The sequence below is a fragment of the Onychostoma macrolepis genome, chromosome 09 (genome assembly GCF_012432095.1).
Source record: "Onychostoma macrolepis isolate SWU-2019 chromosome 09, ASM1243209v1, whole genome shotgun sequence".
Taxonomy (NCBI): domain Eukaryota; kingdom Metazoa; phylum Chordata; class Actinopteri; order Cypriniformes; family Cyprinidae; genus Onychostoma; species Onychostoma macrolepis.
This window is the reverse complement of record NC_081163.1, coordinates 8,782,368-8,809,772: the sequence shown is the minus strand read 5'-3', so window position 1 is coordinate 8,809,772 and position 27,405 is coordinate 8,782,368. Positions and strand designations below refer to the sequence as shown.

General features: G+C 37.0%; 1 protein-coding gene across 7 annotated transcripts in view; it reads left to right on the top strand.

Annotated features, from left to right (window-relative positions):
* spegb (striated muscle enriched protein kinase b) overlaps positions 1–20,844 on the top strand; it is a 79,929-nt gene extending 59,085 nt beyond the window's left edge. For all 7 annotated transcript variants that reach the window (XM_058788180.1, XM_058788182.1, XM_058788183.1 and 4 more), the window contains 24 exons: positions 583–755; positions 837–949; positions 1,764–1,932; positions 2,639–2,738; positions 4,190–4,390; positions 5,343–5,400; positions 5,612–5,689; positions 5,795–5,967; positions 6,081–6,107; positions 6,291–6,443; positions 6,575–6,617; positions 6,793–6,861; positions 6,954–9,606; positions 9,690–9,839; positions 10,045–10,161; positions 10,652–10,819; positions 11,814–11,936; positions 12,255–12,419; positions 13,285–14,068; positions 15,125–15,364; positions 16,104–16,327; positions 16,510–16,585; positions 16,816–16,965; positions 18,103–20,844. In XM_058788180.1, coding sequence (XP_058644163.1) covers positions 583–755; positions 837–949; positions 1,764–1,932; positions 2,639–2,738; positions 4,190–4,390; positions 5,343–5,400; positions 5,612–5,689; positions 5,795–5,967; positions 6,081–6,107; positions 6,291–6,443; positions 6,575–6,617; positions 6,793–6,861; positions 6,954–9,606; positions 9,690–9,839; positions 10,045–10,161; positions 10,652–10,819; positions 11,814–11,936; positions 12,255–12,419; positions 13,285–14,068; positions 15,125–15,364; positions 16,104–16,327; positions 16,510–16,585; positions 16,816–16,965; positions 18,103–18,349 — 6,454 coding nt within the window. In that variant the 3' untranslated portion in view covers positions 18,350–20,844. The remainder of the gene's footprint in view (positions 1–582; positions 756–836; positions 950–1,763; positions 1,933–2,638; positions 2,739–4,189; positions 4,391–5,342; positions 5,401–5,611; positions 5,690–5,794; positions 5,968–6,080; positions 6,108–6,290; positions 6,444–6,574; positions 6,618–6,792; positions 6,862–6,953; positions 9,607–9,689; positions 9,840–10,044; positions 10,162–10,651; positions 10,820–11,813; positions 11,937–12,254; positions 12,420–13,284; positions 14,069–15,124; positions 15,365–16,103; positions 16,328–16,509; positions 16,586–16,815; positions 16,966–18,102) is intronic.
* Positions 20,845–27,405: the final 6,561 nt, after the last annotated feature.

Here is a 27,405-nt window from a genome sequence, read left to right as displayed (position 1 = left end):
TCCAAATTTAAATGAAAAAAATGCTCAAAAATGAAAATCGCTTCATGTTGTTTCTTAAATCTAATACAAAAGGAGCTATTTATAAGAATGTCCGAGCTGCTTTTTTACATACATGAAAAGTGGACATTTATACTTGCAAGCCTCAAAATACACTAAAAGTACAATTATAGTAGTACATATGACTATGCATTGCTGTAAGTCTTTTGTATCCATACAATAGCTTCATGTCTTGAACAGAAAAAATAAGTCATTGCTTCATGCCTTCTATCGTTTTCAAATCAGGATTTCCAGGATAACTTTGATTAGACGTGCAATGCAAGTTTTTCCTATGCTAATAATTCTTTGTTGCTATAATTTAAGGCAGCACTGTATTAGTATTCCTCAAATATTTTTGTTAGGGTTTGTTCAGAAAGCCAAAACAGTTTTCTCAGAGTTACACCTATTTGCATACTGAATTCTTGCATCTATTAAATTGTGTAGTCACATAACCTAAAATATCAACACCATCCTTTTGCTTTTGCAAGGACATGAATGTAGTTGACCAAAAGAAAACTAGTAGTTATTCTGCCTTTATATTTTCAGAGGGGCAGTGACATTGTCTAACAGACCGGGTCTGTTTGACTTGAGCATGCCTGATGATGACCAGCATATGCTGAAGCTGTGCAAGGTAAAGAGCACTGATGTTGGTCAGGTCACGTGCATCGCCAGCAACAAGTATGGCAGCGACACCTGCACCCTAACCCTGGAATTGGCAGGTATGTTGCTGTGTACAGAATACAAACTGTATGTGTTTCTGTTATTACTGCACATAATCTGAGTCTCATTGATTTCTCTAGTGGCGCCAACTTTTGAGACCATCATGGAAGACCTGGATGTGAATGTAGGCGAGACTCCTCGTTTTGCGGTGGTGGTTGAAGGAAAGCCCGTCCCAGACATCCTCTGGTATAAGGTGTGTGTTTTTGTCGTAGTGCATGTACTATTTAATTAGAAAATAGTTTATATTCTATTAAATATGGTTCTCTTTTAATAAATCAACATTTGTGGCAGTGAAAACCTATAATACTCAAACTCGCAGCTTGCGAACTTGGAATATAAATAGTAGTAAAAACAATAGCCCATTTAATTTGAAAAATGGTTTTGGAAAAACCCTATGAAACAACAGTTTACATTATAAATAATAAACATCGTAAGTGCAAAAATGTGATTTTTCTTTTACCGTTATAAATATAAAAATACATTTAAAAATGTTACAGAGGGCAACTAGGAGCACTTGTGCTTTAGATTTGTTTTTAAAAACCCCAATTCTTTGAAGCCAAAAATTCTTGCTGTTTCACCGTAAGCCTTTCCTGGCACTCATGCTGAGGTAGCTGTTTGTTGTTTTCATATCAATTACAGTCACTGAGGGTTTAGCTGAGGGTTCATCTCTTTTCTATTTCCCATGTACACCTGGAAAAAAACCCTTTAAAGGTAGATCTGACTTTTATTCAGATCTTGAAGTCAAACCATGTCAGCCCCTTTTCCACCTGCTGATCTCTCACTAACACTGCTTGCCTGATATTTCCTTGAGCCATATCCCTGAGAGCATTATCACATTCTATAAATCATGCTAATTTATGCTTTGAATGTTACTGTTGGATATTCCATCTCCTGCCTCGAGGCTTAGTTCGTCACTACCCTGTTCACCTCAAACCCACACACAAAGCATTTTAAATTCAAATCACAACAGTTGGATGGCCACTCAGTTGTTTTTCTCTGATTTTCAGGGAGACACCCTGCTGTCCGAAAGCAGCCATTTCACATTTGTGTACGATGACAATGAATGTTCTTTAGTAATACTGAACACTCAAGCCGATGACTCAGGAGTTTACACCTGTACTGCTAAGAATCTGGCCGGTTCTGTGTCCTGCAAGGCTGAGCTGACTGTCCAAATCGGTAAGCACTTTCACTTTAATGAAGGAGGTTGTTTCTATGCACGTCGACTCGTGTCCAAACCAAATGATAAATCCAGCACTGTCATGGGGCCAAAGATAAAAGATTTTGTATGGTGGATTCCCTTGTCCTTCTCCAGTTCCAATGAGGTTCTGAATTATGAGGATATTACTGATTTCCTTAAGATTACGATTATACATTTTGTCTTGCTAGTGACCCCTTCCTAAAATATCAGAGTCAAATATCAAAAAGTCAGAAAATTGTATACTGAATGAGAAATATTATGTGTAATAATGTATTTAACATATATATCATATGAATGTATTTAAAATAAATTATTTCAAAATATTATTTCAAAAGATATTTTTTTTAATTAATTGCACAAATGTTTTTTTTTTTTTTTTTTACAACAAATATTGTTCTAAAGCAACTTCATAGAAAATAATGTTAACAAAGCGCAACAAAACATATAATAAAGTTTTCAAACCATTTATGTACATACTGTATGCACACTTGAAAGAAAAAAAAATGTGTGGTTAAAATAAACAATACATTTATTTTATTTATTCAAATATATTTATTTTGTGTATATTAAAATGGTAATAAATGTGTAATAAAAACCCATAGTGCATGTGTAGCCTGGTCAAACAAAACTTGCCAATTAATTTGACTGACTTTTAGAAATTAACTTTGTAATTTCTGTGTCTAGCTAAAGAGTACAAAGACGACCCCATGGAGGATGAGGCGTCCATCTTAAGAAAGATGCGGAGGCTCACTGATTACTATGACGTGCACAAGGAAATTGGGAGGTGAGTCATCTGCCCAGAGCCTCACTTGGACATGCACCATTTATCTCTAATGATTACCTCTGTTGGCCTAGAAACTCAAAAAGCCGAATCCATCAGCTCTCGCTGATGACAGATCTCAGGTCTTCTGACTCATCACACACGTCTAAGGTTTTATAAAGCATCAGCTGAGCAAAGGGTTGTCACATTATTGAAAATACACTTTTGGTAGGGAAGTATGCAATTTCAAGCTCCACAATCAAAGAATGATTCAGCCACTTCAGAAGAGGCCACAAGACCCTTGATTTCTCAGGTTGGAAAATATGGGATCTCTGTGCCTCATACAGACTTCTTATTAAGGTTTGCGCAGCTTCTGTATTGATTAACTACCCGGTTTAAAGCAATATGTTTAGTAATATGGACATAAACGGTACATTAGTACTTGCATATTCTAAGATTTACTTCTCTTCCACGGAAATGTCTTTAAATGATCTTTATTTGGGGTTTTCATATGCAAATATTGATTTAAATGAATTAATCAATGTATTATGCAATTAAATCAACACCTCCGGTCAGTATGCTCCTCATACTCCTCAAACCATGTCAGTTTTGAATCAGGTCAGATTAACATCAATGCGACTTTGAAACTGTTTAATAGATAAAGACAGTCAAAGCCACATTTTAAAGGGAGGGTTATTTGTTTGACACAATGGTAGACTGAGCGCTCGACTGGGCGGAGAGGAGTGCAGCCATTGTGGCACTGTATCTCTGCTCTGCATGCTGTCGCTCTCTCTGTGCTTTAATTATAATCTTTATGGCCGACTGCCACCGTTCTATTAAGACCTGAACCCGCTGCAGACAGACACATGCTACAGCTCTACACACATAATAGCTTTTTTCCAAAACCTAGTGAGCTGTCTGCTCTAAAAGGATGTTAAGGCATCATAGGTGCACTCTTTGATACCTTGTATCTTTTGGCAACATTTTGACCACAGATGGTGAACAAAAAAGTTGATCATAAATATGCATTTATGAAAAAAATTTTACACAATATTTGTCTTTATGTAAACTACCGTTTAAAAGGTTTGGGTCTATACGTTTTTTTAAGATTTTGAAAGTCTCCTATGCTTACCAAGGCTGAAATTATTTGATCAAAATACAGTAAAAAACAGTAATATTGTACAGTTTAAACATGTTTTCATTTTTAATATATTTTATAATGGAATTTAAATCTGTGATGGCAAAGCTGAATTTTCAGCAGCCATTACGCCGATCTTCAGAGTCACATGACCAAATAGTGACATACACTTCACTTTTAAATTAAATAAGCATTGATTATTCATATTTTCTTTGTCCACCATCTTTTCATTGGCTGAATTATGTTAAATTCAGCCAATGTTAAAACACTGTTCACCTTTTTTCCCCAAACAAATGTGCTATTTTCTATAATTTGATGAGAAATGTTCTTTCCATAGAGGGGCGTTCTCATATGTGAAACGAGTAATACAGAAAGCGGGAAAGATTGAATATGCAGCCAAGTTCATTTCCGCTCGGGCTAAACGGAAGGCCTCCGCTCTGAGAGAGCTGAACATCCTGTCTCATCTAGACCATGAGAGGATCCTCTACTTTCACGATGCCTTCGAGAAGAAGAATGCTGTTATCATCATTACAGAGCTGTATCCTTTAACATCTCTGAGAGCTTCAAGGATCGCCGGCCATAAAAGCAAGTTTAATTAAATGAAGTGAAGTTTTATTTTGAACTCTGTGACATTCAAAGTTTGTCACGATGAACTATCATCTTGTAGTTCATTGAGTCAGACAGAAGTACAGATGAATAGTGCCCTTCTGCGCTGAGAGTTGCTACAGATGCTTGTGTAATCTGTACCCTATATATTCACACCTGCTTTAGTCATCTGCCTTTGACTGTCACAAATAGTGTCCTTCAGGGCAAAGTCTCCTGGGAAGACACACAAAGAAAGGACATCTTACATAAAACATGCATTTAAATTGATATAATCACACAGTGGAGTCTAAAAGTCTGGAATTCAAATCAAATTTGAGCAGAAGGTTTTAGGCTTTTGAAAAATTGAAAACACAAAAAAGTGTGTAAAATGAATATGAAATATTGTGGTTCTGCACTATTTCTAGACTTCAAAAGAAAAACAAACCAAATACTAAGACATGTTCATTAGAGTATTAGTAGACTGTCTGCTTAATATCTTCAAACACTTTATTTTGATGGGTCCACAACATACAACGTACTGACTATGAGAAACTTTGCAAGTATGTCAACTTGTTCTACTAACCCTAAACCTACCCTACTGATAGTTAGTAGACATGTAGTTGCAAATGAATGATAAATAGTTGACATGTAGTTACAAAGTTACTTATAGTTAGTAGAATGTCTAAAGTTGGACTATCAAAATAAAGTGTAACCAAAATGTTTTAAATGAAATGGTTTGTAAAATAGATGCATTTTCACTTGTGAACTCAGATTTTTGGACCCCACTGTATAACTATCTCACATCCAATCTGGCACAATCACACTTCCTCTCACACGCTGTAGTGATGATGAGTTGATCACAAGCTTTGCCCCATCACTGTGATTGTCCTTGACAATGTGTAAAGATGCCATGAGGAGCTTTTCGAAAGACTTACAAAGAAATCAACAGTAATGGAGTCAGAGGTGGGTGAACTAGTTTGATCTTTCAAAGTGACCAGAAAAGTTTCAAATGTTTGAGCAGACTGTTGTCACATTTGGTTTTGTCATGGGCCATTTCTCTTTGCATCTTCTATTCATCGAGAGGATAGAGAATGTGTTCTTTTCAGACTTTCTGTAGGGACAGGACTAGCAAAAGTGACGTGTGTCCCTAAACTGTCTGAATTGTTTACTGCAGATCCGATCCAGCGTGAGACAGCTGTTGGAGGGTATTAGCTATCTTCATCAGCATGACATACTTCATCTAGACATAAAGGTAAATGTTATGTAATTTGCTGTCATTACCATTTACTTCCATAAGTAAGCAATAATCACGGTAAGGAAACGATGTGTTGACTAGACTCCTCTTTTTTCCGCTCAGCCTGATAATATCCTCATGGCAGACCCTAGTAGTGATCAGATCCGCATATGTGATTTTGGAAATGCTGTAACGTTCACGCCTGATGAGGCACAGTACTGCAAATATGGCACTCCAGAATTTGTCGCCCCAGAGATTGTTAACCAGACACCCGTCTCCAAGGCAACGGACATCTGGTAACGCACCTGGTCCCTCCATCACAAAACAGCTCTTGAACAAATCTGTATGCAGCCTCTAAAGTATCATGAATACATTAGTCCCTCACAATTCACCTTTTTTTTTCTTACAGGCCTGTTGGAGTTCTAACATACTTATGGTAGGATTATTTCAATTGTGTCTATTAGAATAAAAATATTTAGATAATTTTACATTATATTATGTTATTGTTTTAGTATAGTGTTATGCAATTGTATATTATAAAAATATATGTTTACTTAGAATGTGCATCACTAATACCAGTATCTTCAGTTAGACTTCATTAAACAACTCTATTTTGCAGTCTCACTGGAGTTTCTCCTTTTGCTGGAGAAAACGACCGCAGTTCTGTTCTCAACATCAGGAACTATAATGTAGCTTTTGAAGAAAGCATGTTTACCGACCTCTGCCATGAAGCTAAGGGATTCGTCATTAAACTGCTGGTGGCTGATAGATTGTAAGTGGAATCTACGGTGCTTATCTGCTGCACCACACTCCTGTTGATAATTTATTGTCAAGAAAATTATTTCTACTGCTAAGAGCGCTTTCCGTTAACTGGCAATTTGTTTAATGTTGTTTTATCTGCAGGAGACCTGATGCTAATGAATGTCTTCGGCACCCCTGGTTCAAGGTAACGACAAAGTAGAAGAGTAAAGAAATGCTCCTTTGGATCCATGGCTATCCAAATATGTTATTTAAATTAATACAACATCAAGTTAATTTAAGTTGTAAACATTTTAGATCGAAGTATTTAATGGAAACAATTATTTACCATGATAGTTAAAATACATATTTCATTCTTTTAGACCTTGAATAAGGGTAAGAGCATCAGCACAGAGTCCCTCAAAAAGTTTATGTCCAGAAGAAAATGGCAGGTAAGATAATGTTAGCGACTGTTGTTCAGTGCTTAAAACATTATAGATTCTTTTAGTATGTCATTGTAACAATGCTCACGTATCTCTTTTAGCGATCTCTTATCAGCTATAAATCTAAGATGGCGATGAGGTCTCTACCTGAGTTACTGGATGACTCCTCCAGCCACATTTCCATTGCTGTTCCACGACATCTTAAACAAGGCTCTCCACCACCTTCATCATCTTCAGATTCGGATGAAGACATCGATGAGCTGCCTTTTATCCCAATGCCCATAAACATGGAATTCTCAGGTTCTAGAATGTCATTGACTGAAATTGTAGGGGATGATGAAATGACAGGTAGACCGAATGGAAATGCTGAGAGGCCTGCTTCAAGCCATCAGAAGTCAGAGCCCATGGAAGTGGAGATGTCAGAGAAAGAGGGTGGAGATGCAGCTGCTAGGGGTAGAGCCAGAAAGAGGTCAACACAAGACGATGAAAAAGGCTCATCTGATGAAGAGCCAGCAGAATTGGCCAAAAGAGCAGAACACGCAAAGAGACCAATGCGCAGAGGTTCAAGCATGGAGTCAGATGAGCCAGAGGGAGCACGTCGCAGAGGAGAGTTGCGAAGAGGGAGCTCAGCTGACAGTGCCCTACAGCTCCACATCAAACAAGAGGAGGGCACAGAAGAAAGCTCTACCGATGGAAGTAGAATTCTACAGAAGTCAGTATCTATGGAGCTTCCAAGGAGAAGCCCAAGTCCAGGAGCTGCAAAGCTGAGCCAGGAAGACTATGCCTTGAAATTGGAACTAATGAGACAGCGACTTCTCAGGGGTGGCTCTGTAGACAACAAGATGAGTGGATTACGAGGCCCATTGCTGGAGACATTAGGCATGGGGGATGAGAAGCGCTATGTGCGGGGGTCTCGCCTTGGTAACCCTCCGCTTGTTAGAGCGGCATCCAGCGAGTCTCCTAGAGATGATATCCCAAAGACCAAGATACTCCGCAAGAGTGCTTCCTTCAGCCAGGGTGATTCAGAGCCCATGCCCCTGCACCGACGGATGGGAGCACCTCTAGAGATCCCACTGGCACAAATAGAAGAGAGACGACTGCAGGAAGCTGTATCTATGTCTGCTCTCACAGAGCCACTCAAGGATTCTCGCCCCATCACCCCAAAAATTCATACCCCGGAACCAGAGAGACGTGAGCAAGAGAAAATTGAGGAAAAAGAGTCAGCGTTCTACAAGGACAGTAAATCCGAAGAAGTCGTTGTTGTGCCAAAGATTAATGCAGATGAATCCAGAAGTGTTGATCAGAAATCTTGGGAGACTGATGCACAAGAGAAGGTCCAGAGCAAGTTCGAGGAGCCCAGTGAAAAGTCTCAAAAAGTGGATGAAATTAAGCTGAAGACCCCCATATTAGAGGAAACAATTGAGGAAGAGGAAGAAAGAGAGGATAAAGAACCAGAGAAAGAAGTGGAACCTCCTGCTCCAGCGATTGAGGTTAAAGAAGTTGAGGATGAGGTTAAAGAAGTTGAGGATGATGTAAAGGCATCACCAAAGTCTCCAGAGGTCACCATTACCACCAGCTCAATCATGGTGACCCCAACAGCTGCCCCAGCTCCCAGCCCCCAGAGTGTTGTCTCAACCTATGTGACTCCATCACTCCCTGCACGTACAGTGCTCCCAGATGGTAGAGTGTCTGCATATGCTAGCATCATGCAGACCATCATGGTACCATCGGTCCAGACATCTAGCCAATCTGATCCTGTTCCTGTGCCTACACCTACATCAACAACCCCAACAACCAGCCCATCATCAGTTCCAGTCTATGCACCCATTTCCAGACACATCTCTGAACCAACCCTTGTGTCAACAACTTCATCCAAATCAGACCTTCACCAAACCACTGAACATCCTGCAGTCTTTTCTCGGGTTGCCTCAACAGAACATCCTCCTAAAGAGCCAAGTCCTCCTAAGACTCCCACTCGTGCCTCCCCTAAGCGAGAGCCGTCTCCTGGAAGCAACATTCAGGACATTGCATCTGAGGAGGTCTTTGAAGCTCGCTTCAAAAAGCGTGAGTCCTCTCTAACTCGTAGTCTTAAACGCTTCTCATTCCAGAAGACTGAAGAAAAGCCTTCCACCGTTGCTCCAGAAACTGCAGAAGAAATGTATCGCCCACGGCCAATTGGTGCACCTTTAGAATTTGTACCAAGGAGGTTGGAGGAGAAGTCCAAGTCAGTTCAGGATCTTCGTGAGGCGGAGAAGGACCCTGGGTTCATGAGGAGACTCTCAATGCGCTTGAAAAGAACCCCATCAGTAGAGAGGCAGGAAGAGAAACTCAAAGAAGAGGAAGCTTCAGCACCCAGGCGTCGTCTGTCCTGGGCACTGGGACGGAGGGGATCCCAAGAAAAGAAAGAGATTGAGATGGTGAGGTTGGATGGAGGTCCTGAGCCTCCCCCAGCACCTGAGTCCAAAGCACCCTCAGAGTCACCTATCCTTGCCATGCGTAAGAAGATTGGCAGTACCATGGCAAGCCTATCCACAAGGATTAGGAGCCACTCTGAGGACAGGAAAGATGATAATGAAAGCAAGACGGAGAAGAGGACACCTATATTCACAAAACTGCGTCGTTCCACCTCAGAAGGTGGCAGTCTGAAGAGGATGGGTGTCCCACAGAATCAACTGGCTGCCCAATCAGGGAAAGGGACCTCATCAGAATCACTCGATTCCATGTCAAGCATCCAATCAGAATCAGCTGTTAAAAGTACGCAAATTTTATTTTTTTTGGTTAATGCTCTTAATTTGACCATTCCTTCTTGTTGTTAAAAGGCCGGCATTTTTTTCCAGGTGCAGAAATTGAGCGCAGATCACGATGGGACCGCTGGGGGTTGACGAGGGGAAAAAGAGAGAAGACGGTTTCCCAACCAGACATCCCAGCTTCCATTGCCAGGGAGAATGGCTCTCTCCACTCTCGCCAGTACACACGTCTAACATCTGGTATTGCACACCTCATTTTACGCATTTCACAGTAACTCGTGCACTAAAGGAGACGTCTATTTGACTACATCCGGTCTTGTTATGAAGATTTATATGTATCATCAATGAATCAATTATGCATATGGACTTGCTTTGGCACAGCTGTGGGGAGATAAATTATAGTGCCTGTCTCACTAATCTTTTCACTGATTCTCTCAACAATTAGACTTCCCTCCTGTGTTCCATATCAAACTAAGGGACCACGTTCTCTTGGAGGGAGATCCCGTCACTCTCAGCTGCCTCCCTGCTGGCAGTCCTCACCCACGCATCTCATGGATGAAAGGTCTGATTCAAATTGTAATATAAGCTTCTATGGGACTAAAGATAATATAATCTGACTTAAATTGAGTGCAATATCCTTAACTGAATTTACTGAATATAAAATAACTTTGCAATAATTGTAAGTGTATTATCTCAGTGCAGTAGAGATTTTGTTCCCTATATTGGCTTCATGTGGTATCTGTAGAAATAAGTTCTTTCACATTTGAGAGTTTAAAAAATGATTAAACGCATATATTTCTTGGTATATTGTTCTTTTAAAGTATCTGTGCTGCACTAAACCATAAATTCTAGATGCATTAATAGCAATTGTGCTGACACAAGCAAACCTATTTATTTTTTGGCTAGATATAGAAGGCTCTCTTTTCACCTCAAAGTAACAACACCAAAGTCAAAGTCTAAAATGTCAACATTAACATTAGAGCACACCAGGTTGTGGATTTGAGATTAGTTTCCAACTAACATTTTTGCTTTTCAACTTTGCGTATTATCAGATAAGAAGCCACTTGAGATTGACCCAAGGATGAACATGATATCCTGCCCTGACGGGAGACAGCTGCTGATGATTATGAAGACCACCAAGAAGGATGCAGGGCTTTATGAATGTGTGGCTTCAAACGCTCTGGCCTCTGTCACCAGCTCATGCGTCGTGTCCCTTGCTCGTAAGTTTGAGACAAGAATAATCGGAAAGAAAGCTAATGAGGAAGTAAAAGTCTGGCTGATTAGGAAGGAGAATAGATGGGTAAATGAGAAATAGATTGAGAAAACATAACCGAAGGAAAATTTAGACTTCCAGATATTATCAACAGGAATTAAATATTCTGCTGGGGAAAGTGTTTATGTATAAATTGCAGCAATGCATAATAGATAATTTCATGAACAAGAATGATCATCAATACACTAGTCAAACTCAAACTTTTCAAACTATTTCTGACGGGGTTGTGCATCCAATGTTATGCATCACTTCTCTCAAACTTGAAAATGAGATCTGGTCATTTTGTTGCAGAGAAGTGCTGTCATTGTTAAAACCCCTTGAGGAGAAAATAAGACGAGAAGTGCTACAATGCAGTGATCCAGAATTTCTCAGAAAAGTAAAGGCTAGAACAGAGATGAAAGTGGGACACAGTGAAAGAACAGTTCAATTTACTTTTTAAGAGTTAGTGCATAACTCATCACAGCAAGACTCAGGAAGGAGCTCTTTTAGCCTTGAGAACAGAAATGCCATTGGCTTTCTAACATCGTGAGCAGGCTAATGCACTGCTTATCATTGTGCAAAGCTATTTTCTCCTAGAACAGCAGGCCATAAATTATTCACTCCTTTTTGTTGTTCTCAAAGCTGATTAATATGGAAAGGTGACTTGCTAGCAGAGGTGCAAATATTATGTAGTTGCCCTACCTGAGACAGTTTTGTTTTGTTTTATTTATTTATTCTCTTTCTTTCTTTCTTACATTAATGTCTGAAATGTGGATATTATAATAATATCCCTTTATCTGCAAAGTTTTCATGGTCAGGGAAAAATATGTAAATTGCAAAAATGTGAAAAACCATGTGACTTTCTATAGCATATATAAAGTTTCTGTTTATGTTCAGCTCTATAATGTTTAATCAGCTATCATGTGTGAGCTCAGTAGTAAACATTATATATTACTTTGTAGGTCTTCCTAATAGTCCTGGGATTCCTGAGGTTCCTCAGAAGTATAAAAACACTGCTCTGGTGGTATGGAGACCCTCAGACACCACAGCACCATGCACCTACTCTCTGGAGAGGAAGACAGAGGGTTAGTGGACAGCATTCATTGTTTATCTTACTTTGACTGAACTTAAAGTGAGATTCATGAAGTATATTGTTGGAAAGTTTGTCATCTGCATTCCAATTTGATATTAATAGCAAAAATGGAATGTTTTATAATGGTCTTGATTTTCCTAAATCGCCTATATTTTCTTACTATATTTTTTGTCCAAATGTAAAAAAAAAGGAGAATGTAGAGGAAAGACAGTTACAATTATTTCAGCTCTACTGCCCTCTTTTGGAAAGGATGGGTGTTGCAACCAATTCTTATTCTTTACATGTAACAATGTAATATTTATTTTCCTAGGTGAGACTAACTGGCTGATAGTAGCCACAGGTGTGGCTGACTGTTACTACAATGTTATGGACCTTCCAACTGGTGCTGCATACAGGTTCAGAGTGGCCTGCGTGAACAAGGCTGGTCAGGGACCTTACAGCAATCTGTCTGAAAAAATCGTCCTGGACTCAACAGGTGCACAAAAGTTTTTACCTGCATCAGTGGTTCTCAACAATTTCATGCTGTCGGCAGCCAATAATTTACTAAACAAAGCCATGTTTATTTTTGCTGAAGGTGTACCCATATTTAATGCATTTTTGGGTCATAGTTTCTTTTACCTTTTTCATGTTCTTTGAAGACAAATGGCATGTCACAAAAACTACCAAATGACAGTGAATGTGATCCAAAATACAGTATTGTATAATACGAATTTATTTAATATAATAATACGGTTCAAAAAATTTGTAGTCAGTTTTTTTATTTTTATTAATATTAATACCTTTATTCAGCAGGCGCACATTAAATTGATCAAAAGTGACAGTAACAACGGCATATTAGAATGATTTCTGAAGCATCATGTGACACTTCAGACTGGAGTAGTGGCTGCTTAAAATTTTAAAATATATTAAAATAGAAAATTGCGTAACACTTTATTTTAAGGTGTCCTTGTTAAACATGTTACATGTACTTGCTATTATAATAACAATAAATTATGCATAATTACATGCAAGTAACCCTAAGCCAAACCCTAATCTTAATCCTAACCATGTAGTAAATGCATGTAGTCAATTAATACTACTCAGTACTTACATGCATAATTACACTGTAACAAGGACACCTTAAAATAAAGTGTAACCGAAAATTGTTATAATGAAATAATAATAGTTCATAAGATTACTGTTTTTACTGTATTTTTGATCAAATAAATGCCACCTTGGCAAGCATTTGATACCTCATTCAAAAACATTCAAAACATTAGTACCCACTTCAAATTTTTTAACAGTAGTGTAATCTAATTTTGAATGGAATTTATGCATCTATGCATCTTCCTTTTCAACAGCACCCCAAAAGTCCAGTGGAACAGTTGTTGTCAAAACGCTTTCATCAGCTCCAGCTACTGCCCCTTCAGTGGTAACATCTACCATGACTCTGCCTGCAATGAAGCCTGCTGCCGTTAAACAGGCTGCAGCACCACCGGTGACTTCAGCGCCCTCTACAGTCCAGCCGGTAAAGCCTGTGTCTCCTCCTGCTGCACCTGCATCAGCTACGACACCTTCTCCTGCCGCCTTTCCCCCGAGTCATCGTACTCTGCCTGATATCCGAACTCCATCCCCTAGTGCTCCTACCCCAGCTAAAGCTAAGACTACTCTCAACATCACTATGGCCAAACCCTCCCCAGCATCCCCTGCAGCTCAACCTCCTCCTGCCAAACTCTCACCACCCATCGTTCTGCCCAAACCTCAGACCCCTGTGAACATGTTCTCCCCTCCATCTCAAACTCCTCCAGTGTCCCCGCCCCCTCTTGTCTCCCCTCCGCCTGCTATCGGCAAGCCTATCTCCTCAGTGCCCATGTATGTCCCGACCACCACAGCAGCACATGTGACCCCAGCCACCCCAAACATGCCTTCTCCTGCCCTGTCACCACCGGTGGTGTTAGTTACAAGTCTGAGTCCCGTAGGGGAGGGTACTGGCACACCCAATCGTATGACTCCAAGTGGAAGAGCCACTCCTTCTGGACGCATCACCCCTACAGGGCGCAGGACCCCTATAGGAAAACCTGGAGACTCGACCCTAAGGCAGGGAGTCCCACAGAAACCGTACACATTCATGGATGAGAAAGCAAGGTAAAGTGCAGTGACTGATCTTTTTCATAACATGATAAACACTATACTAGAACAATAACGTTTTTAAATAATTTGCTACTATCATAATGTAAATCAGCTTTTGATGTAATTACTTTTCCAAGTTGTTGAGAGTGTTTTATTTTGTTAAATGTTTTCATGATGCATATTTATTTATTTATTTTTTATTATTTTTATTTATATTTTGTTTATTAATTATAGTTGTATATTAATGTTATTATATTATTATTTTAATATTTGTGTTTATTTATTTGATTGCTTATTTTTTACTCACTTATTTTTTACTTTGTTTATTTTTACATAATTTTATTTGTTTGCTATTTTATTTTATTTTATTTGTTATTTTATTTTGTTAAATGTTTTCATGATGCCTATTAATTTATTTCATTTATTTGTTTGTTTTTATTATTTTTATTTATATTTAGTTTTATTTTTAGGCATGCATATTTTATTTTATTATTTTTAATTGTATTTTTATAGTTGTATTTATTTTCATTTATTTGTTTTGCTGTTTTGTTTGTTTATTGTTTTAGTTTTATTTTATTTTATTTTATTTACAGAAATGCATATTTTATTTTATTATTTCTATAGTTGTATATTAATATTATTATATTATTATTTTAATATTTGTGTTTTATTTGATTTCTTATTTTTATTCACTTTTTTTTTATTTTGTTCATTTTACATAATTGTGTGTATATATATATATATATTATTTTTATTTTTATTTTATTTTTTCTCAGTAAGATCAGTGGCTTTAAGCAAGATAAGACAAACCAAAGCGTGGAAAACACTTAGTTAAGTTAACACTTAGTTAGTAGTTAACAACTACTTTTATACAGTGGCCTTTGGCCTTAATACACTGTTTTGTACATTTAAGCCGCATTTAAAAATGTATTAATGTTGTTGGACTTTAGTACAGAATATCAAGTGATATTTATTTATTTAAGGAAATATCAACACTTTTCAAGCAAATAAAATAAATTGATAATACTGAACTTGACAGACATTCATCCCTTTGTATTTTCTTCACCACAGAGGTCGTTTTGGTGTGATCAGAGAGTGTCGTGAAAACGCCACCGGTAACCTGTACATGGCCAAGATTGTGCCGTATGAGCCTGAGAGCAAGCAGGCCGTGTTACAGGAGTACGACATACTGAAGTCCCTCCACCACGAGAAGGTCATGGCTCTGCATGAGGCCTACGTCACCCCACGCTACCTAGTGCTCATCTCTGAGTGCTGCTCAGGGAAAGAGCTGCTCTATAGTCTGATTGACAGGTCAGAGACTGCTGAGTACTTGTCTATGTCCTAAAATCATCGCTTCTCAATCCTTCCCTGACACTGCTTTGCATTATGTGGTGCTACACAAACACTTGACTTGATTGTGGCTGTGGTATATGGGGTATTTATATGGTGATTGTGAACGGAGATATAAGTATTGAAAAATTATACTTGATTTAAACTATAGGAACTGTGTCAGAATTGCAATCAAGCCAAAAACATACTTAAGTTAAAATAAAAAAAAAATTTTATTTGACTTTACTTCAAGGAATAATTTCATTTTCCCAAAAATGAAAATTCTGTCATTTACTCACCCTCAAAGTGGTTCCACAAGTTGTTCCAAACCTGTATGAATTTCTTTCTTCTGCTTAACACAAAGGAGGATATTTTGAAGAATGTTTAACCAAACAGTTTTTGGTCCCCATTGACTTCCATAGTAGTCCATAATAAATTTTTCCATACAATGGAAGTCAATGGGGACCATGTTACCCACGTTCTTCAAAATATCTTCTTTTGTATGAGTAAATGATGACATAAATTTCATTTTTGGGTGAACTATTCCTTTAGAAAAAGAAAAAACCATCAAAAAACATTCATTAAATAATCTTTTTTAGTAAATGATAATGAAACATTATTTTTAAATATTATTTTAAGTTTCTCCAACAGCATGAAATTTATGAAATATACCTCTTGTTGTGATGTTCTTCTTACATGTATAATTTATCTCGCTTTCTAGGTTCCGATACTCAGAGGACGACGTGGTGGCGTATATCGTACAGATACTTCAGGGTCTGGACTACCTGCACAGCCGGAGAATCCTGCATCTGGATATCAAACCAGAAAATATCATTGTCACTTACATGAATGTTGTTAAGATTATTGATTTTGGTAGTGCACAGACCTTCAATCCACTGTTCCTGAAGCAGTTCTCCCCACCCATTGGAACACTGGATTATATGTGTAAGACAAGTTTTTTTTTTTCATATAAATCCCAGAGCTTTTTAGGTAAAACATTGTATTTTATTTCTTTCTATGGTATACCATTCCCTCTCATTTAATATTTTAGTTATGTATTCATTATAGGTAATTGCACATTTCTTCACACTTACTAATGTGTTTTAATCTCTACTGATTACTGAAAGCTCCTGAGATGTTGAAAGGAGATGTGGTGGGTCCACCGGCTGATATCTGGAGCACTGGCATATTGACTTATATCATGTGAGTGTTGTCCACTGAAGCTCTGTCTTTGAAAGTAAATGGGGTCTGTTTTGATTTCATGTTGACTTTTAAATGTCCAGTTTTCTATCTTATGTCAGTCTCTTGTATTATGTCTTCGCATTCCAGAAGCTCTCTGGAGCTTGTGAGCTGTCAGTGGCTGTGATTATGTTTGACATGAACGCTACTCTAGTGTGTAACTCGAAGCTTTTGTCATGCTGTACACCATTCAGGCTCAGCGGGAGACTGCCGTTTACAGAAAATGACCCCGCTGAGACAGAGGCCAGAATTCAGGCAGCCAAGTTTGACCTCAGTAAGCTCTACCAAAATGTGTCCCAAAGTGCCTCTCTGTTCCTCAAGAAGATCCTGTGCAGCTACCCTTGGTGAGTAAAACAGTGCTTTAAGAAATATTCATCTGGGCTATATGGGTAAATCTCAAGAAACCTGTCAAGACCATGTCTGGGTCACATTTGATCAGAAATCAAAAGGAAGACATTTTATTTTGTGTAGTGGAAAGAAGCTTTTTTAGGACAATTAAATTTAGTTTATATTATGTGACTTTGTATTTATCACAATTAAACACATTTTCCTTCACAGTTCTAATAAACATAATAAAAAAATAATAATTATAGTAATGCACAAAAATATGTATTATTTAAATGTTAAATTATTTATGTGCCATATTAGAGTTGGTCAGACTTTTTATACTGATTTTAATAAAAAAAATAAAAAAACTATATTACTATATTATGTTTTTATTGAACAAAGTTAAAATCATTTATAACAGTGAGTGTGGATCTAATCACCTTTGACAATCATGGTCATTTAAATTACTTTAATATTTTAAATATATAATGTATATAGTTATACAAGCATCGTAGTGGTGCTGTATTATTTCATACTCAATTTAATTAAAAAACAAACAAAAACAAAAAACGTTATCACCATATTTTTATTGGAAAAAAAGTGGAAAAATAACTGGAGGTGAGGATCTAACTGTCTAACTGGAATGAGACTGGAGTGATCTTCTTTTGTATGAGTATATGATAACAAAAATTTCATTTTTGGGTGAACGACCCCTTTAGAAAAAAACAACAACATTATTTAAATTATATATATACTGTGTATATATATATATATATATATATATATATATATATATATATGACTGTATTTCATATACAAAAATCAAGACGACAGCAATCTAATCCATCACCTGACGCAAAAAATGTCATGTCAATGTGTCATATATATATATATATATATTTTTTTTTTTTTTACAATCATGCTGACAAAAACATATAATTTTTAAATATTTGTACATCATAGTAGTTGATAATTATGGTCATTTCTAAATGACACGTTTTTTTAAAATTATAATTATGTTTTAAAATGTATTCATTCATTATAATTATTCTGCTGGGTGTAATGCTTGTGGCACCTTTTACATTGTAGTCATCTAGCATTCAGTATGGCCCAGATGTGAACTGACTCATGTATTTCTGCACGGTGTGTTTCAGGGCCCGTCCTACAATTAAGGACTGCTTTAACAACTCCTGGCTGCAGGACGCTTATCTAATGAGACTGCGCAGACAGACTCTCACGTTTACCACCACACGCCTCAAGGAGTTCCTGGAGCAGCAGCAGCAGGTCAGGGCCGAGGTGGCAACAAAGCACAAAGTCCTTCTACGTTCCTACCAGAGCACCCCACAATCCCCATCCACCCCCTCAACACCCGGCACCCCTGCGGCACCCATCTCTCAGTGAGCTCCAGCACAGGACGTCCTCCAGAGAGATGAGAGACAGCTCCGGGGTTCTCCAGGATAAAGGACAGAGAGAGACACAGCCTCAGGACATCCCAGCCCCTCTAAGCAGCCCTCGGTGGGCCCTTGAGGGGCCGGTTAATGTGTGGTGTGTGTTAGCAGATCAAGCACAGGATCTTTTGGCCTCGACACCTGGGGTCAGTTCTGAGACGAGAAACACACACACACACACACACAAAACCTCTCATCCAAAAGCATAATGGATTTCAGTGCATTTACCTCCGTTAGCCAGCATGCACAGTGCAGTTGTGTTTTTGTCCAGGAAGATGTCCTTATTTTAAGCTCTCCCGTCCAACACTTTTTTCTTATGACTTTTTGACAAACCTATTTTAGCATTGGATCTCTAGCGAACGGCCAGGAACTTTGGACCTGTCGTGGTTGAGAAGAGTGACTGTATTTCATATACAAAAAATCAAGAAGACAGTGATCTAGTCCATCACTTGACGCAAAAAATGTCATGTCAATGTGTATTTTTTTGTGGTGTCTTCCAATTGTGAACCAGGGCCTTGAGATTTGTGGAAAATGGTGTAAAATTTGTGGAAAATGATCTTTTTTTGAACTAGTTTTTATGGCATATACTTTTATTACTGCTAGTTGTTATACTGTGGTGATTATCAATATATATGAAAACTGTTGACTGAAATCATGTTGAAATCATCAGACAAGATGCTTTTTGTCTTTTACTAAAGTGTTTTGATCTAAAGTGGAATGATTTTATTGTAATATCGAAAGGCCTCACAGCTTTATGGAGTGAGTGGCTTTTGGCAAGAATTCCCATTGCATTGAAGCACATACGGTTTGGCTTTCCCTGAGATCTGACAAATTCAACTTTTGATATGTTGCAGTCTTTGTGTTTAACACCAGGAATGTATTGTATATTGCAGATTTCAGTGCATACCGTAGCATACGCATGCATACAAATTCCTCTTCAAAAGCATATGGTTTTCAGTCCCTGTGAACACAAGAGCATGGTATAACGGCCAAAGTTGTCCTTATGTAGAGATCAGCTGGTTCATGATGTGCCTGGAAAATACCTAGTGATCAATGGATCGAATGGAAATGTCTCAGAAAGTGCCATTTTTTCTGAAGGGACATGTTAGCTGCTGTATTGAAAGTTTATGAGAGTCTTTAATATATTATTTGAAAGTTTTTGCTGTAAGATCCATTTATTTCCCTTTAAATGAGAGTAACTTTATGATTAATAATCAAATGATTATTGTTATCTTTGCTCAATTAAAAATAATCTAATTTAGGTCTAAATAATACAATATATATAAACTATATTAAGATTTATTTATATAATATATTAAATGTATTGTCCATAAAAAATCTGAGATTTTTAATGACTGAATTATCTAAGTTCTTCAACTTATCTCCATGCACAAATGCAGATTTATGTCTAAAAATGTTATGAACCCAAAAAGAGGATTTAATTTTATTTGAAGACTATGAACGGGTGTTGATCTTGATTTGATTTTATTAGAGACATCGTTGTATTGCTTACATAGTTTGTATTATTTTGATTTATTTTTGAACAGTTTGCATCCTGTTTGGTGAACATAGAGTCACAGAGTCAGTGCTTGTTTTATTCTTTTTTATTTGTTTGTTTTTGTTTAGTTGTTAATTTATCTAATAGTCAAATGAGTGATTCACATCCACAAAAAAAATCATATAAAGCATATTCACTATACAGCAAACAAACGTACAAGCTACTAAGTGAGAGAAGTGAAAAGAGTATCAGAAATTGCTCTTTGTGAGTTCAAAATCATTTTTATACAGTGATCACAAACAACATGAACTGACACGGAAACGCACTGGTCAAAAGGTGTGGGAACGCAACATTAACGCCCTCATTGTTTTTACGCAGTCTTATTGTGTCGTCATCTGACCACAGACAGCAAGTGATCACCTTTGACCTTCTATCACAAACAAAAATATTGGCTTGGTTAAAAACAACTGTTTGCTTAGTGTTTACTGCAGTGCTTACTGTGAGGTTCAGTGCAAACTCTCTTCTGTTTTCCATCACTTTGCATAAATGCTAACATTGGGTTTGTTCTTCTATCCAATTTGTTTATTATTTGTTTTAACTTGGGTTATTCAAATTGATCAAGCTTCTAGTTTCAAATATGTTATGGTCCGAGAACTAAAACCGAGAAGAAATGGAATCACAATAAAGAGGAACAAATTTGGACTCAATATGTTGTTGTGAATAAGGTTTTATATTCTTTCATTTTTTGTGTGTGTGTGTGTTCACTACTCTTTCAGTCATGCCGAGCAACCCTTTAATGTGAAACTAAATCAAGCTTTTCTGGAATGAATTATGTTGCACTAAAACAGTGACAATGTGGAGATAACATGAATGTTTTACAGTAGAATGAAGTGTGTATATGTCGAAAACATGACTTTTCATGAATAAAATCAGCTGTCAGCAATACTAAACAGACTTCCAGTCATTTCAGTGCATCTAATGGTCTAAATGTCATTACCAGACTTCAGAACATACAAATTCAACCAGACGGCGTTCGGTTATGATCCTTAAACGGACCATCAGCTGACACTATTCACATGCTCAAATGGGACCATGTTGAGTTTTCCAACTCTCTGGCTTTCCACCTGTGCACTCTTTCATTTGGGACCATTTGTTTCACATCCCTACTTCAGAATCTGACACCATCACCTCAGGGGTCTTTTCATTACGGCTTGACTATACAGCACAACTGTTCACTCCATCTTTTATCAACCTCATTATGTCATTTCAAAGCTCAAGATCCAGAGGGGCAAATGCTTGAGTATTTAAAGGGTTTCTCCACCCAGTTTCAAGACAGGATTCTCTGTGGACCTGTTTTCATAAAAATCTGGCATAATATGAGAACAACTGGTAATTTGTTGGATGCTGAGCAGGTGTAAAGCTCAAGGAATTTATTCAGGTTGGGTGATAATTGATTTTGTTCAGCATCAGATTTAGGATGAAACTGACATTTCCTAAAATAACCATCAGTCACTGCAAATTATGCTATTCATGAACCTTTATCCTTGCTTCATACTTTGTGATTTGTTTGAATAATTTACACTTAATTTAATACATCTTTAAAATTCAACATCCAATTCTTCTTACAACCCGAGTTCCGGAAATGTTGGGACATTTTTAAAATTTGAATAAAATGAAAACTAAAAGACTTTCAAATCACATGAGCCAATATTTTATTCACAATAGAACATAGAGAACATAACAAATGTTTAAACTATTGCGAATTGCAAAGACTTTGCAAATCTCATCATCTACAGTGCATAACATCATCAAAAGATTCAGAGAAACTGGAGAAATCTCTGTGCGTAAGGGACAAGGCCGAAGACTTTTGTTGGATGCCTGTGGTTAGTGACGGCGAAGTGAAGTGTTCTGAACCAGTGAAGCTTTCAACCCAAATGTATCGGAAAAAGGTTCATTACTCGAAGTTTTTTAAAACGGTTCATGCTGTGGTCATAAAAATGAATAACACCTCTCAAAGTGCCGTGTTCCATTACAGCTGCTGGTTTCACATCTGGTTCTACAACTGATTCTTTGTTTTAATTTATTGTATGAAAATAATGGCCATTGTCAAAGTCATTCATTTGTGTCGGTGTACTGCCACTAAAATAATTCCAATTAATCAAACATAAACTCACGAATTAAATCTGTGATCTGTCTATGTTAACTCTGCCTCAGTCCTTAGACTGTCCTTAGTTCATTTGACCTTAATATATAAATTACGATAAAAAGAAAACAATGCTAACGCGTTATAATGTAATATAATGTAAAGGAAACGGCACTGAGGTTCCTTCGGATGTTATAGATCACATGCTTTTGGCAAATGAATCAAGCTCCGATACAGCGCTTCAATGTGAAATGTGTTGTTTTTTTGATACAAGCTTCGGAGCTTCCGTGTTGAACGTAACATCACTACCTGTGGTCTTCGGTCCCTCAGACGACACTGCATCACTCATCGGCATGATTCTGTCATTGACATTACTAAATGGGCCCAGGAATACTTCCAGAAAGCACTGTTGGTAAACACAATCCGCCGTGTCATCTGCAGATGACAACTAATGCTCTATTATGCAAAAAGGAAGCCATATGTGAACATGGTCCAGAAGCGCTGTCGTGTCCTGTGGGCCAAGGCTCATTTAAAATGGACTGTTTCAAAATGGAAAAGTGTTCTATGGTCAGATGAGTCCAAATTTGACATTCTTGTTGGAAATCATGGACACCATGTCCTCCGGGCTAAAGAGGAGGGAGACCTTCCAGCGTGTTATCAGCGTTCAGTTCAAAAGCCAGCATCTCTGATGGTATGGGGGTGCATAAGTGCATACGGTATGGGCAGCTTGCATGTTTTGGAAGGCACTATGAATGCTGAAAGGTGTATAAAGGTTTTAGAGCAACATATGCTCCCCTCCAGACGACGTTTATTTCAGGGAAGGCCTTGTGTATTTCAGCAGGACAATGCAAAACCACATACTGCAGCTATTACAACAGCATGGCTTCGTAGTAGAAGAGTCCGGGTGCTGAATTGGCCTACAGTCCAGATCTTTCACCTATAGAGAACATTTGGCACATCGTTAAATGAAAAATATGTCAAAAACAACCACAAACTCTTCAGCAGCTGGAAACCTATATCAGGCAAGAATGAAAAACTCCAGAAACTCATAACCTCGATGCCCAGACGTCTTCAAACTGTTTTGAAAAGAATAGGAGATGTTACACCATGGTAAACATTCCCTGTCCCAACTATTTTAAGAGACCTGTAGCAGGCATCAAATTTGAAATGAGCTCATTTTGTGCATACAATTTTTAAATGTATAAAATATTGGCTCATGTGATTTGAAATTCTTTTAGTTTTCGTTTTATTCAAATTTATAAAAAACTCCCAACATTTCTGGAATTCGGGTTGTAATTAAGAATCACTTATACAGAATACATCTGTCCAAAATCTACACAACTACATCAAGGATGCACTTTGACCATGAATGACCCTCAAGTCCAAGAGGCAGCTATCCACATTCAGCTTCATAGCGAAAGCACTGTGAGTCACAATCGCACGTAGATGGAGCTCTATTTAATGCTGTGTGCCTCAGCTGAATGTAACAGCTGACCTTTGATTTGTCGTCTGTATGAATGTGCACCATTGTCTGTCTAAATCGAGGAAAGAGCCGCAACAAAAAGGGCCCTCCAATGTGTGTCTGCAGGAACTGAAAGATGTGATTCTGCTGAGGGCAGTGCAGTCCTTCACAGACCCCTTCATCCTCTGGTCAAAGACTGGAAAACTGCTGAAGGATGGACCCAAGTACCATTATGTTTTTGAGGATCCTGATGTTGAGGATCCTCATGTGTGAAGCCACCAAGTTCTGGATGACCAGATCAGATACACAACATCTAATGTCTTATGTTGACCTCCAAATCACAAAGGAAGTGCTTGACTTGTCAGTTGATGAGTGTTACATGGAAAATAGTGAAAATATCCTTTAATGGGTTTTATTTTGCCCTGACATGTCCGTTTCTCAAATCATTAATCACACTGAGGCACTAATACTTTTCTGACCATCAAAATCGCTTAACCAGCTGACTCATGGAAGAATAACATCCTCTGAGCAGTTAAACAGACAAACAGAGACACGGGTCCTCTTGTCTCTTGTCTTGTGGTTTATATACTTAAAATCATGGCCTTTGTCTTCAATGGACAGCAAACAGTGATTCCTCTATGTCACTGGACTCTCTGCGCTAAAATAAAGGACTTGCTGAAGACTTTGCTTTACCCTGTAAAGCCTGCTGAATCATATTGGATACACACATTTTAAGGCCTGTAAATTATCAACATTATCAAATCTTTGCTGAAAAACCTACATGCACTGTAAAAAGTGATAAGTTGACTTAACTAAAAAAAAAAAAAAATGTAGGAAACCCCTTGCCTTAAAATGATTAAGTAAATAATCATTTAAAAAAATAAGTTAAGTGAATTGTCAAGTTCACTTAACTTTTTTTAATGAAAAAAAACTTTAACTTTTTAAAAAAATATATTATTTACTTAATTTTAAGGCAACGGGTTTCCTTAAAAAAATTTAGGAAACCTGTTGCCTTAAAATTATTAAGTAAATAATAATTAAAAAAAAAAAAGTTAAAGTTTTTTTTCATTAAAAAAAAAAAGTTAAGTGAACTTGACAATTCACTTAACTTATTTTTTTAAATGATTATTTACTTAATCATTTTAAGGCAACAGGTTTCCTAAATTGTTTTAAGTTAAGTCAACTTATCACTTTTTACAGTGTGGCTTCTCCTCTGACTGATAGTTTTGACAGACTTTTTACAGATTTCCATAAAGTAAATGTAAGAATAACTTTTATATTGTTATAATATTTCAAGATTCATCATAGAACTAATCATTTAAATAGTGTCTATTCAGACATATTATTGGGAGATATAGACTGAAAACCAGAGGCGGACAAAGTACACAACTCCATTACTTGAGTGAAAGTACACTGCTGGTCAAATATTACTCCATTACAAGTGAAAGTTGTAAAGACAGATTTTTACTTAAGTAAAAGTACCGAAGTACTTGCTTTTAAAAGTACTTAAGTACCAAAAGTAAATTTCTTTTTAAAAAAAAATGTTTTTATGTTTTATTATTGTTGTTTGTAATACTTGCAGTACCTCTGAAGCAACTTAAAATACATTACACCTACTGAATACACTGACTAGCTTGTAGTATCTTTGGAAAAAAGAGCTTTTAGAATGTTAAAAACCTATGGGGAAAAAATAAAACAAACAAAAAATATGTAACACCCCACAAAAGCAGGATGGTAGTGATCTCACACAGCTCTGACAGTGTGTGCACACATCTATGTGTAGCCATTCATCCACATTTGAACAGAGTGGACAGTGAAATTGCTGTAAATACAGAGTGATAAGGAAGAAAAAAAAATCAAACCTGCTTTAAAACCCAGCAACACAACTGTAGCTGTATAACTTTACAGCAGCAACACTGCTTTAACAAAAAAGCAAAACAGCAAGACTTATTTGACATCAAAACAAAAAATCAGGAAATGCTGTCTAATGGCTCTCGCAGTACTTTGAAGTCACACACAGAACAGTCTGTGCAGTGCTGCTTCAAGTCCAACACCTGTTGTGTTTTATTAGGTGACGCACAACAGTTCTTCTGTGGCTTTACAGGTAATATTTTCACTTACACAATTTAGCAAAATCAGACAATATTGTGTCTAATATATACCACAATATTAACTTATTATTGAATTGTTGTAAATAAATATCACATTTGCAACTGGGCAGTGTTCAAAAAATGCTGGGAAATCACTTCATGTAGCCCTACAAGAATGATTACTGATAAACTGTCTGAAAAAAAACAAAAAAACACTGACTTTCAAAGCTGCTAACGACTTTCTACTTCGAGAACCTTGATAGAAATGTAGTGTGAGTATTTAAAAGTGAAAAGTACAATATTTGTCTTTCAAATGCAGTGAAGTTAAAGTCATAAATTTCCAGAAAAAATAATACTCAAGTAAAGTACAGATACTCAAAAAGTAAAATGTACCTAGTCCGCCTCTGCTGAAAACTGATATTTATGCAATTTATGTAAGTAGTCCTATATTATAAATATTTATTTATTTATAATTTATAGCCTATATATTTCAGGGATGTTTCAATTTAAATATCAGGGTCATCATAACCACACCACTCTCAACCACACTGAGTATTCAGATTGTTGATCATTAAACAGTTCATTTCTTAAACTTTTACATTTTGTCCAAGAGATGTGGTTACATCCTTAATCTGGTTCGTATAGAATGGCGCTAAAATGTTTTTAAAAAAAAAACAGTATGATATTTTGGAAAGAACTTGTGATGTGACAAGAAAAATATCTTCTAACTCATAATCTGCAGGGTCTTGCTCATGCTTTCAGTGAATGACTGTAGACTGTTAAGTGTAGTGTGTCATGAATACCAATGATGTAAACTTTGTAATCAACATGACAGAGTGCGCGAACTTTGAGGACTCTCCCTCAAGACGGTCTCAAGCCCCCCGCGCTCGCAGCTCACGCCAAAAAAGCTCGCAAGAAAGTCGTCTTACTTGTTAAAACATAGAAAATACACACGCATTCGTTTAAAAATCATTCACGCCTTACTTCTTACGATATATATTACCTGTCAGACGTTATAAAAACTTGTTTTTAACTCAAAATCGAGCATTCTCTAACGCGGAGGCCAAGAGATCTTTTAAACTTTGTTTGCGTATTGAAGTTTGTAGAATTTAAAGGGGCAACGCATATTAATCAGGTAGGAGTCCGAGCGAATAGAACACTTTGTACCAAAGTCATATTTAAGTGAAACAATAAGAATAAAGTAATAAAATCTAAATCCAATACTTATAGCGTAGAAAATATTTATTGGTGTACGTTTGAACGATTTTTTTTTTCAAATTAAAAAATACAAAAAAAAAAAAAAAAAAAAAAAAGTGTACCCACTAAAAATTATCAAATTAATTTACAGAGAATCTTGAAAATGTAGCATGTTCCTCTTGAATGTACGAGTATTTTTTTTAACATAAAGAGTGTTGCACTTAAACCTGGTGAACAATATCGTGTATTGTAGGCTACTATATTTTTGTATTTACATACTGTATAATGCTTGCATTGTAAAGCCATTAAAATAATAAGTATTGATGTACAGAGTAATTTACTTTATTACTTTATTAATTTATATTACATTCACATAATTCATTTCATAATAATGTGTGCAATACAATACAATATTTAGCTACGCTTTAGTTGCGCTAAGATGTTTTGTGAGGCCACCTTCCTATTGATTATTAGATATTGCATTTTAACAGGTATTATGCTCACAGACACTGGTAAACACACTCTGATTCGTAACATAATACGCATTCATAAACTTTGAACCTTCAAAGCGGCTAGTATAGTTCTGTCTTGCCTGAGTTGTCGTTGCCCCTTTAAGACG